At 40.2% G+C, this 13,653-nt stretch overlaps 1 protein-coding gene across 1 annotated transcript in view; it reads left to right on the plus strand.

Annotated features, from left to right (window-relative positions):
• The window catches only part of necab2 (N-terminal EF-hand calcium binding protein 2), a 78,503-nt gene that overhangs the window by 44,842 nt on the left and 20,008 nt on the right, over window positions 1–13,653 (plus strand). Inside the window, exons 6-8 of the mRNA XM_027003989.2 lie at window positions 5,142–5,278; window positions 8,069–8,193; window positions 12,771–12,850. Of these exons, the coding sequence (XP_026859790.1) occupies window positions 5,142–5,278; window positions 8,069–8,193; window positions 12,771–12,850 (342 nt within the window). The remainder of the gene's footprint in view (window positions 1–5,141; window positions 5,279–8,068; window positions 8,194–12,770; window positions 12,851–13,653) is intronic.

A 13,653-nucleotide genomic window follows, 5' to 3' on the forward strand; every position in this document is an offset into this window, starting at 1 on the left:
TTCAGACAGGAACCAATTAATTGTATCCTAGCAACAGGAGTCAATATGTTACTTAGCAACACCATTTGGTGATATGCAGAAATTGCTTTTGAAGAGACTTGTGCAGAACTCATGCAAATTACATATTCCCAGTATAATATTAAATATAGCCTCACTGTAATGTTTGATTTTTGGGTTAAATAATTAGACTTTTCAAATGTTTATTTTACAAGCCATGTTTCCTTTGTTACTTAATGCAAAAAAAAAAAGAATTGTAGTTTGACATCCCTATGTCTGTCCCTTGTCAGTACTTTGGAGTAAATCTAATTAATGACTTTAACAGCTACTTAAATTCATGTGTTTCATATTCTTATTTAGGAAGAGAAATCCTGATGGAAGTGGTCCCATACTTCAAGTACTCTTCTAAGGAAATGAGACAATTAGTACTGTGCATCTTAGCCCAACGTCAAGACGCACCGAAGGGCCTGTTCATCTTAGCTCAGAGAGTGCCCTCACTGCAAGTTATATGTACAGCAGTGGCTATGGTATTGTGCCCAAGTCAGAAGTCGTGATGTTGAACAATGAATCTGCTCATCTGCTCAGTGTTGATGAATGGACAGTTATCTCCTTTTTCATCATCTATTTCAGCATTCACCCCATTAAAAAGCGTGTATAAACATCTAAATGTTTAAGAAATTGAGCATCTTAAGATTCAAAAGGACCTACACTTTTAGACTTTGCTGTCCAACTAAGGTTCAGTTAGCATGCCCATTAGAATAGATAGATAAGATAGACAAGGGAAGTTGTTTTGTCATAGTAGCATACAAAGCACATGAAGTAAAACAGACAAACACAAAATCCCACAGGGACACAAAGTTGCCTGAAATGTTGGCATGCAGGGTGGATAAGCGTCAAGTGATTATAAGTGTTGTTGTCCAGAAAAGAAATGGCCATCAAAAATGAAGCTGTAATCAATAATAACCATTAGTAATAAATACTGTGGAAGTAAGGAATGTAGAAGTGTTCCATGTAGCTATATGCTCTCCTAAGGATTTTTCTAGAAACTTACCTGACACAGAGAGGAAGAATTAGATTCTGGTAGTGATGACTATGAATGATTTCATGTTTAAACCCTTCCTACAGTGTGAATGGATCAGCCTAGAGCTAAAGGTGCTTTGCACGTTTATTGGGTAGCTGTAGATGAGAAGAATTACCCATAATTAGCATCAGTTTTGCTATCATCCTCCAGCGAGTTCAGGTTTGTCCCAATGATCTGTATAGACTTTTTGAACAGTTTGGTCTGCTGGTATCAACCGTCTTTAATTCAACTCCCCTGCACTGAACACAACTGATTAGAAGTACATCTATATCATCCTGCTGCATACACCGAAGGACCTGAGCTACCTCAAAACGTTGAGTGTGCTTTGTTCTTTCCTGTAGACTTCCTCTGTGTTATCCATCCAGGCTATGGCTCAGTTGCTAACCTAGGTATCTGTAGATTCTCATCATCTCCACGTTATCCAAGATAGAGAAAGGGGTCAGCGGAGATTATTAATCTTACTACAGTGCTCCACCATCTCCCCATCTCCTTAGTTTTGACTACACTGAGCAGTAGTTGTTCACACAACAGATTCACCAGAAACATTCCTGGTAGGTAGCAAAACTCTGTGTAATAGATTAAGTCAAATGTGTACAGTTTGAATGGAAAATGGGATGTCAACCTCCCTGAGGAGCTCTCCTACTGCTCACCACTTGGGTCAACACAATTCCAGAAACACACAAACAATGGTGGAGTCTTCCTGCATCTCCCTTGGCATTTTGCCAATTGGAGAAGGCTGTGCTGTCAGCTTTCCTTGGGTTAAGGTTAAAAAGAAGCTGAGGTACTCCATGGAGATAGTCAGCACAGGCTTTTAGAAGCCTCAAGCTAATGTGATCTGGTCCTGTAGCCTTGCCCTAGTGAGGTCTCAACAAATGTCTTTTAGTTTGATCTACTTTAACAGTTAACAGTCTGTCTGTCTTTAACAGTTGATCTGGAGTTAAGAACTAAGAAATCTTGCATGGTGCTGTTTTCCTTCCTGTAGTATGAGCTGAGTTTTTCAATGGTGTCCATGCTAGATGTCAGATAGGGTCCATGTGGGATGGGGTTGAAGGCGGGGAGAGTACCAGAGCTACTGATCCACTGGTGTAAGTCTCTGATGTAGAGTATTGGGGACAGGGGGTTCAGCTGCGAATGATGCAGCAATGATAGGCCTGGTTAATAGTGTGAGAGGAAACAGCCATAAACACGATGTTGAAGAACTGGCTTAGTTCAGTGACCCATTCTAAACCTCCCTCAGGTGGTTCACTCCAGGTGGTTCGATCCTGTGATTTGCTTCATACCATTTCATCCATCACTGGCTGTAATGGCCTGAGTGCCACATACATGCACAAAGGACGAACATATCAGCACTCACAGAAAACCAGGTAGGTGAACACAGACAACAGGTTACAAACATAACACGGGATACTACCGTGAGTCGAACATGAACATGAACACGTAATCGAACATGAACATGAACAAAGCCAAACATGAACAAAGACTGACAACTCTACACTCTCCGGCAAAGGTTTAAATACATACACACATTAGACATAGAAGCCGGTGCAGGTGTGCGAACATGGGCGTGGTCACAAACAAAGAGACAAACTGCCACATCATGCAGCGGGCTGTACCACGTGACCAGTGGGACTGGGAGCAGCCCGTGACACTGGTATTATACTGCTGTGACTTGTTCACCATTTTCTGCATTGTGGAAATGTTAGATTTGCTTTCTATTGGGGCAACTGTAATAGTGAAACCAGGGTCTCATTTACAATAAAGCAGTTTAATATATTAACCAACAAACTTTGCCAACAAAGTTTAGATATAAACAAACATTTTATATGCAAAGGATGAATCTGTCCATGGGCACAGAGTATCATGTTTCTTTTTATTTTAGCCCAGCATTTTTTTGACTAAAGTAGTCCAGTAAACTGCTCATTATTATTTTGTAATTCATCCTACTTATGCACCCAAAGTTTTCCAGCCAATATTTTACAGATTACTTATGTTTGTCATCTCTGTAGACTAAATTAAATTGTTCTTCCATGGGTCTGGTCCCATTTTCTTATGCATTCAGCCAAGCAGTTACAAAGTTGTTTAAAGAATTTAGGGCATTTTCTTAAAAAACTTATTATTTATGTGTTTAATCAATTTTATACATCTCTATAGATAATTACATGTTTATTGTTATCTTATGTTAAGCTAACCCACTACACAAAAGCTGTTGCCTTTATCTTCTTTACAGCTTGAAAGAACAGCCTCTCAGTAATGCTCTGGAATTCCTCCTGGCTGAAGGTGTTGATTGTTGTGAACAATATTTCTAATGTTCATCTACTTTATGGGCCTGTTGCACTGATGAAAAGCCTCAGTGCTTACCCTGCGATCCTTGCAGTCTTTTGCTTTCTCCATCAAGCCTTTGTCAGAGGTTCTGCACTTAGCAGAACCAGTGCTTTAGTACTCACTGATGTGTGTTAAAGCCTTCAGTTGCAGCAAAACACTGGGAACTGCTGACCTGACATATGACTAACATTAATCATACTGACCACCACTGTGAACACAGACGCCCCCCCCCCCCCCCCCCCCACACACACACACACATACATACCTACACCCACCCATACACTCTCTGCCTCCTGATTCTTTGTCCAGCCATGTAGACCGGGCACAGTGTTCCGACTCCAGTCCTCCCTTTTCCTGCGATCCTCTATAACCCGCCGTCAGCATGAGTATGCATAGCATTGCGGTATATCTCACCAGGTGTGCCAGCGAAGCCAGTGCTGCAGTCTAACATAACCCTCTGCCTTGTGCCAGCTTGCATTAAGAATTCATTTGCAAGCAGTAATGAAGACTGGCTTATGTTCTTATCACAATGAGGAGCTTTAAAACCCGGCACTCAGCAAACAGGTACTATTATGTCAGTGTCAGATATTTTGCTGTCTCTGTCAGAATGATGGGGAGACATTTGATATCCTGCCTGTAGGGATTCTGGCTTTCTATATAAGAGTAGTAAAGACTGACGCTGCTGTCAGTAATATCAGGAATCCTGAAATACGAGTCTTATAAGACTCGTAAGAGTCGTAAGTCTTATAAGGTTCATTTCTATGGGTACTTTCATGTTTTCATTTTGTCTGTGTCTGTGTGTTCTGCACTCACCATCTCTACACTGTTCACTCTTTTGACTAGTTCAAAGTGTCACAGTGTGCCCCCCCCCAAACATCTCCGTGCATGCGTGTGTGTGTTCGCCAATGTGGCCACGCCCTCCTTGTGTCTCACACCTGCTCCTTATTGTGTCGTTATCATATGTATAAAGGTCTGTCCTTTACGTGTTTGTGTGGTTGGCTTTTGACTCTGTTAGTGTGCGTGTCTAAGTGTCAAATAAACGTATGTTTCTGTTTCATGCTGCTCGTCTCTGCATCCTGCCTAAAGCCTCCAGCGTTACACAAAGTAACATAGCATATTACAAGTAGACTAAAACATGTGTTATTCCAGTGCTCTGTGACTGTATCATCACCAACAAAGTTTATTAATGATAAGAATTCAATATGCTTGAAAAGCAGAAAGCTGTATCATCTCAGAAATCCATTATGTCACATAATGATCACATGATCCAGGAAGCTACAGCTGGGTATCTTAATTGTGAAGTGTAATCCTGTTAATAAACATGCATTTCTGTAATAACCAATGCAGCAAACAATACAAACCCTGGAGATGCTGCTTCAATTTGCTAGATCTTTGTTTCTCTCTTTCCTTCTATTCTGTTACAGTGCTTCATTGTCTTTCTTATTTAATCACATGCTACTGACATTTTCACCATGTGTGAAGTGTGGTTACGTGGCATTAGGTTAACAGGCGTCTGCTGGAGGGCAGCTTGTCCATGAGGCTGGAGGGAGGCTGACGAAACGTCTCATTAGATGTGCATGGACAAGGACTTACTACAAAGTGCTGATTCTGCTTCGGTTTGATTTCCTCCTCCCAAAGTCTGTTTCTCTCTCTGTGTGTCTCTCTCTCTTCTCATGAATCACAGGTCTTTGTCCATCTTTCTCTCTTTCTCTCGTTTTCTTTCACTGTCTCTCTTTAACAGGTGTATGAAAGAGGAACTAATATTGAGCAATTTGTGACTCGCTTCCTGCTGAAAGAATCAGCCAATCAAATTCAATCCTTACTGAACTCTGTGGAGAGTGCAGTGGATGCTATTGATGAGCAGCACTGCCCTGTAGGGTGAGTTATACACCTTAGTGCAACAATGCTTGATTATACTGCTTATAGTAAAACAGCATGGCTGTTATTAACATATATGCTAGTCTCATGGTCATATTTGCTAATCTTTGATAAATTCTTTATATTTGACTTTTTAACCATAAAATTATTTTCCATGACATTTTACAAATTGCAGGTGACAGTGCTGGACACGTAGATGAAAATAATAGTAACTTTATTTATATAGCACCTTTCATACATGCTAATGCAGCTAAAAGTGCTTGTCAACACAAGATAAAAACAATAACACAGCAAAATACATAAATGAAAGTAATTTTTATAGGAATCAGATAAAAAGTGCATAATAATAATAATAATATAAATAATAATTTTGAAATAAATAAAATGGAAAAAATAGATAGGTATTATGAGTAAAACAAAATATATCTAAGATGAAATAACCATATAAATACAAACCATGTTTAGACAATATACTGTGATATATATAATACTGTATATTGTTCAGTGAATTTTGGATAGAGGGTTAATTAGGGGCAGACTAAATCTAAGTGGTTAAAGTTAGAATGCTTTCTGCACTTACATGACCTACTTAAAAGGAGAGCCAAGTATAGATTACAAAATGTCGCAAGTCAGAGACATGTTTGTTGCATCTTGCTTTGTTGTAACTGAGTTGTGTTTTAAGATGGAAGTTAAAAGTCATTGGGCCCCGGGTTTTTTTATTCTAATGGCAACTGAATGTCACAGCTAAGAAAGGCAGCCTTTTAAATAATTCCTTAATGCAGATAATTGTAATATTCAAAAAGTATCGGGTGAAGGACAGAATTAGCAAAGAATCAGTTAATCTTGCCCAGATTAGATAGCTCTTTTGGCCTAATTTTGCCACATGGTTGTGTGGACATTGCCAATATACTATATTAACTAAAGCAGACGAGCTTCCAAGAAGGAGGCTCTCACGTCATGTTAAACAAAGGCTGTTAACGGTTATTATTTACACCAGTGAATCATCTGGCCTTGATCTTTAGAATAAATATACAACTGTATTAGTCAGAATATACAACTGTATTAGCTATTATTTCCTGACGTATTTTATGTGTATACAAAAAAAAACAAAAACATTATTTTTCAGTGGCTGGAAAAAAATGGCTGGTAATAGTGGCGAATACCTCAAGGTAGTGTGTGATATAGGAGCTTGTGTTTAGTTATTTTCTGGGTGTCAAAAGCAAATAGAAACAGAATACAGAGTAGAGCACAGGGGATTAGAAAAAGTGTTTCTCTTTATCCACAACAAATATCCTCAAAACGCCTCTGGCAAGTCATTAAAACATTCGGTTTGCTTAAAAAAGACACTGAATGACTAATATTTCTGAAATGCAGATGCAGATTTTTTATTTACTGTGGTAGTTTCATATAAACATAGAACATGTGTGTGATATGCACAATGTAGAATCCTAATACAGTTCATAAAATATTGATAAAATATCATTGTAATATATGGAATATAAAATAGAATTGGAACTGGAAATAGTATAAGATTGCATTTTATGTTTGTAATTTTTGCGGACAGTGACTATGATTATTGCTGCAAAATAATTTGTCAGTGACCTTCATCCACATTTATCCCTGGTCTGTTTCTGGCCACAGGACCACAGCTGATAAATTTATAATTTTGTATGGTGGGCCATTCATAACACATCCTTAGCACTGACATCGTAGAGCTGGTGCAGCTTTATCAGGTATGACACAGGAGCATAAAGTCCAGAACCGGCCAGTTCCATAACAGCTTATTCCCCAGACCATTAAACTGCTGAGCAGCAAGTAGCCAGTAATATCATGGCCAATCGCTCAAACACCTGAGTCATCCTCATCATGATCTCTATAGACAATCTGCACCACACCCGCACTCTTTACCTACTAGAAATGTAACTATACAGCTCACTGCACATCACCACAGACCTTTCATCCACTCATCTCCATACTGGCTTGTGTATGGTACAATACAAAAATACATCCTGGACAACTTAGGATCTTGAATGGATCGCACCTTGCAATTCTAGTACTTCTACATTTGCACCAATACAACTATATCTTGTTCATCTTGTATATATATTGTTCATATTGTATATTTCAACATAATATAAATATTCTATAATAGAACTGTGTACAGTCTTCTGTTATATTGTTCCACAATATCCAGCCAACAGTGGTCCTGTAATCATATATACTCCTGACCATATATACTCTAACTTTAGATGTACATGATGTTTTTCATATAGGAGCAGATGAGTACAGATGTCTAACTAAATATATGCTCAGTGTATAACAGTCACAATAGCTTTCTGGTGCCTCGTCAATATTTCGCTTTAGGAGTAGGTTACTGTGAGCAATGCTCTTTTCATGAAACTTCGATATACATGACATTCCCACTCCATGGAAACCCTAAAGCGCTGAGCAACATTCAGAGTCTATTCAGAGCCTAAGGTCCCAACATTTAAACAGGTCTGATAAACTGGAGCCCTGTGACTGAGATCCACATAACTCGTGTTGGTAAATCATCTTAGTCATCATCTTACTTGCTTGTAAACACCAGTCTTGAGATGTGGTACTACAAGCATATCCATTATAATGTGCTTATTTTGGTCCCAATCTCATTTGTAATATAAAGTTCCACATGTTTATTTTTCCTTAATTTGATAATGTAGTCCAAGCAACTTTGTCTCATTAGTCTCATTCTTTGCAGTCACTTTGTTTTCATTTTGTCATTATTGTCTCCTGTCCTTGTCCATAATGTAGATCGTATCCCAGTAAGACCAGTCCACGCATTCCAGAGAGATGCTATGAAGCCCCAGTGCCAGACTACCCTCCCAATAACAGAGTCACTGTCAAGGATGCCATGAGAAATCTCAGTGTGGGCCAAGGTATGGCAGTGACCTTTCTCATTATATATCTGTCCCCACACACACACACACACATACTCACACACACACACACACACACACACACACACACACACACACACACACTCACACATAAACACACACACACATACACACACACACATACACATACTCACACACACGCACACACACGCACATACACACACGCACACACACACACACGCACACACACACACATGCACACGCGCGCGCACACACACACACATACACACGCGCGCGCACGCACACACACACACACACACATACTCACACACACACATGCACACGCACATGCACACACACACACACACACGCACACGCATACACGCATGCACACACGCACACACATATATGCATGCATACACACTGTCTCTTTAAATACATCTATATTTAATTTCTGGGCATTTCTGTTTGTTTCATAGTCTTGAGCATAAATTAAAACTAATAATATTCATGTCAGAATATAGTAGGTATTATAGATGATATGTGTTAAATTCCACTAATGTGACACACTGTGATATTTCCACTTGTACCTCTGCGAAGTCCAAGTTAAGAATGTTTTACATTTACATTTAAAGTTTCAGCATTTGGCAGACACCCTTGTCCAGACTGACAACAGAAGTACTCTGTAGTCTGTCAAAAACACATCCTCATGTGATACATAGGTTAGTGTTAAGAATACTTTCAGGCTAAGACTTTTACTTTTCCCTCCACTTCGTGAGGGTAAACAGTGAAAATACACACAAAAAACCAAGACAGATACAAAGAGGAATGTGTTCATTGCAGGACTGAGAAGTACTGCTTGACTCCAGTCCTAAAGGTCCCCTAGCCAGTCCATATGTTTCCTCTGTCCCAGCTCCCTGCACGGCTGCTCCAGGTATTCCATGCCCTTGATTTCCTGCTTGAGGTGTGTTGGGAGCTGGGAGAGAGCAAGATGTGAGCTGCCCGGACTAGGGAACACTGGTGTAGTATATAATGAAGAGTCCACTGGGGAACTGAAGTGCTATAGTAAATCTTCTGAGAATCCCTTACACTGAAGTAATTCCAGTGTACATGGATGTGTGGATAGGTCAGCAGAAACAGACATAATGAGAATCTCTCTTTGAATGAGTTGTGTCAGGCATATATTATCCCAGTATTATGGAATAGCATCAAGATTGGCTTTGGGTCCATAAACCACAAAATCAAAAGTGCAAATATGTAAATAATATATGTAAATCAAAGGTGCAATGCTTTATCCAGTCATCTGATTGCTTTCCTATTTAATGTAGTCCCTATCAATCTAACAGAGGTAGATAGAGATTGGCTTTGTGTCTGAAGTGCTTTATCTCTGTGGAGAGAGGTGCAAGAAGCACTTTACCGAGACCTGCTTGTGCTCATTTTAGGTAAAAGCTTTTGAAATGTCAAAGCTGATACAAAGAATCCATATATAAATCACAAGCAGCCAATGTATGTTTGTTGCGCTGGAGTATTATGTATGCATTAATCGCCTTGTGTTCGTGAAGCTGCCACAACAGCAGGAATTTGTAAGAAGGCTCTACAGTCTGTTCAGCCTCTCTTGCAGTCTCCATGTTCTCTACACTTCCTGCAGTGGCATGCTTTGGGTTGGAGCGGCAGAGTCGGTTGTGTAACCTTTCTAAGAGCCGTGGACCACACAGCTCTATCCGTGTGTCATGCTAGCACTTTCTGTAGACTCAGCAGCAGCACAGGCTGAGCAACACCATGTGATGCAATCAGGAAAAAAAAAAAGAAATTTTAGACGGGAAAAATAATTCCTTATGATTCTTCTGGTATCAGTATCAGTTTAACTGCTCTCTGTATGTGTGTGTGCGCGTGTGTGTGTGTGTGTGTGTGTGTCTGTATGTGTGTATGTGTGACAGCAATAGAAGCTAATAGGTAATAGGCTTATCTGACACTTTCATCCACTCTGCTAAAGCACATATAATCCACATTAACGCTATTTGAAATGTTGCTGGTATATCCAGTTAATTATTAGTAAAGCGTAAGCAACAAGAATGAACTATATAGGAAGCAAGAGAGCAGTTTTTCCAGTTCTTTCTGCTACTTTGCATTCTTTAGTTCAATGCTTTGTACTATTTCTGTGCTGTTACATCACAACACATCAGTGATATTGCTGTGGAAAGCACCAGGTGACATTTCAATGAAATTCTTTATAGTGCTCAAGTGGATATGCTTTGGACTCTTTATCAACTCTAATTTATAGAGAGCTGCTTCAATTACTTGCTCATTTCTCACTGTAAAGCTGCCATGCTCAATAAACCAATATCCATGAAATGACATGGCAGTAAATGACCTGTCCTAAGGCCAGCGTAAGGCAGACATAAATTCTACATTTCTCCCAGAACACGTGAAGTTGTGCTGTAATTTTCACTATAAAAAGCAGCCACTACCCAAGCAGTCATTTAGCTGTCAGGTCTGCCATGGAGAAAGCTTTCTTCAGGCTGTCATTTACTGGGACCAGTCAGAAAATACTGATCTCTACGATGACTTTTTCACCTGTGCCACATTTTCTGTTCCGCTTTCTCTGCTTGTCCTTCTTATCCCACTGTACTCTTTCTATAGTTTCTCTCTCTTTCTCTCTCACTCTATTCTCCCTGATTTGCTACAGCCTTGCATTTCTCTCTTACAAATTCACTGCATTCACATTCTGTCCAATGTATGCAGACATGGACTAACACACCAAAAAATAGATCAGTTTCTCTGTGCTCCTGTGCACTGTTCTCCCACGTCATAGGGATCATGTATCATTTCTGTCTTAAACAGATAGAGGACATGGTCTCGTTGTGCAGCTCCTGTTCTCTCCCACTTCCTCCACTGGTCAGACAGCACTCTGTCAGATGAATGGCTAAATTTAAACATGCACTCTCACTGTTTACCTGCACAACTTCCCGGTTGTGTAACACTCATTGGAATGCACTTCCACATCAAGCATCCAGTGTCATGATTACAAAAGCAGTCGGCACTGTGCTGCCTGCACTGAAGTTGGAGCAAAGGCACCAGAGCTCTTTAATGAACCGTTGTGCGTCGTTCTACTTCCCTTTAGGGAATGCAGTGCTGAGCTGCTGCATTTGGATTCCTTCTGTATTGTGCTTCCGCAACCGATAGGAGTAAAGTCACTTTAAACTGTAGCAGGACAAGCTAAAGGGATGTTTGAGCAGTGGAGGGTGACCAGTGGGCCCAGTTTGGCCAGTGGGAGTGAGCATATGAGCAGACAGAATTCCTGGGCATGTTTTCCAGCCTTAGCTGGAATATCGTTATGCCTTATTTCTGTGTCATCAGCATGAGTCATGATGGAGGGACATGATCTTGAATTCAGTACTACCATCCTTAGCTTTGGCACTTAGTCTTCAGGTTTTTAACCTAAATGGATCAATTGAGACTGGATGTTCCTTAGCCAAGGCAAGGCAAGGTTATTTGTATAACACTTTTCAGGTGCAGTAGCAATTCAAAGAGCTTACAATTCTGCAGCATGTCTACAGGGGAGCGTGAGGAGTGAGAGTGCAGGTTCTCTTCATCTGCCATATGTCCACCAGTATGTTACAGCAGCTGCACCTAGAGACTGCTGTCATCAGCATGGCTGCTTCAGGAGGACAAGTCTGTTATCTTTAACATTCAGCACCTGTCAAAGAGGTTGAGGTTAAACCAACATAGACTAAGTTCGAGCTTTGCTTGGAACTATAAAAATGTAATAATCATAATGAGATCAAAAGCTATCCAACTTGATAATAGGACACTCTAGTGATAATGCCTTTCTTTTAAATGTTTGGACATACCCATGCACACTTGTGATTCATTACATTTTTTAGATGTGTTCTCACTTTTGAAGAGTATGAAGTCCTACAGATTAATTTGCCAGAAATATAATTGCAATTCTAACAAATGTAAGAGAATCAAAGGAACATGGGTCTGTATATCAAAGACAAATACCAAATGTAACACGGATGCGACTTCGGTTCAGCCCGAGACTGGAGAGTGTCTCTGAGGGACCATAGTCCCCTAATCACTATGGTTACGGTTCATGTGTTTCCCATCCCTTTCAGTCCTACATGACTCATCGGCATTAGGGAAGTGCCATAGTCTAATCACTTCGGCACCTTAAGCCATGCGGATTTAAAAGGCAGGGGAGCTTTGTCTCCTCATTAACTAGATGTCATTGCATGAGGAGAAGACTGGAATTGGGACTGCTCATTCTCTGTTTAAACAGTATTCTTTTGTATTTCTCTCTCACATTGCACTTTAATGACCATCACCTTTTGTGTAAAAATCATCAAAATAATCATTCAGTATAGTTTATAAGCCAAGAGACCTAACAAGGCCCAGCTTATTTTTTTAATGGTGCATTGAAGACGGCATACTTGATTCTCACTGTTTTACTACTAGGCCAGCCATCCTACAGAGTTGTAGAGGAAAAGATGTTAGACACTTTCCCTTCATTCAGAGACCTTCATTCAGTATATTTGAAATAAATTATTCAAATACTGGAACAGTCTAAAGTCCACGTGGGTGGTGCATCCCTCTGTCTGTCTCCCTCATCTCAGGACCTACAGAGGTGAGAAAAGAAGGACTGGAAACGCAGATCAACCGCCTGGCAGACCTGATCGGACGGCTCGAGAACAAGGTGAGACTTTTCTTCACGCAACTCTGAAAGGTCAGATGTGCAGAGTTATATCTACACATGCAGTCACTTGAGGCAGCAACAAGTCCCATCTCATTTCACAGTCTGTTTGCGTATACATTGCACAACCCGGTTATCATGTGGCGAGAGCAACCGTTAGCCTAATAAGAAATGATCTCAAGTGTAAGATTGACTGTAATAGTATGGAACCAAGATTTCCACACAGGTTCATCGGTATGCAGCAGAGTCTCCCTACAGTGCTAATCCTCAGTGTTATTACCAAAGCAAGTTCCACACAGCCTCTCTACAAATCATACACACTCTCTAATGTAAACACACACTGAAAGTCAGAAGACAGATGAGATTTGGATTGCGATGTCCTGATCCGAATTTTTGTAACCTTCCAGTGACTATAAAAACATTTTGAGAATCATGCATGCTATGATTTGCAGTGATCGACTGCTAAGAAAAACAGTGTCAGATCCTTTCTATAAAAAAAAGAATGTGTGAGGATGTAGGTCCTAGTATCCCTGTCCTTCCACTGAATTCTGCCACTGGATCCTTAAATAACATGTCCCCAACATGTCAAGAAAAGATGACATAAGAGCTCCCATTTTAGGGTCAGTTGCTAGCTAACTTGGACTTAGAAATACAACAGTTCCAAAAATTGTTCCCCCACAGGGAGAAGCAGAAGAGCCCAGGGCTTTTTCTTCATACATGAGAGTGGTTAGCAGCATGGCTAAAAGGGTCCCAAGCTAATGCTGCCGGTTTTGGCTGGCAGGGTTTGTTTGCTTGGTTTTTTTGTT

This window comes from Electrophorus electricus, chromosome 4 (assembly GCF_013358815.1).
Source record: "Electrophorus electricus isolate fEleEle1 chromosome 4, fEleEle1.pri, whole genome shotgun sequence".
NCBI classification, from domain to species: domain Eukaryota; kingdom Metazoa; phylum Chordata; class Actinopteri; order Gymnotiformes; family Gymnotidae; genus Electrophorus; species Electrophorus electricus.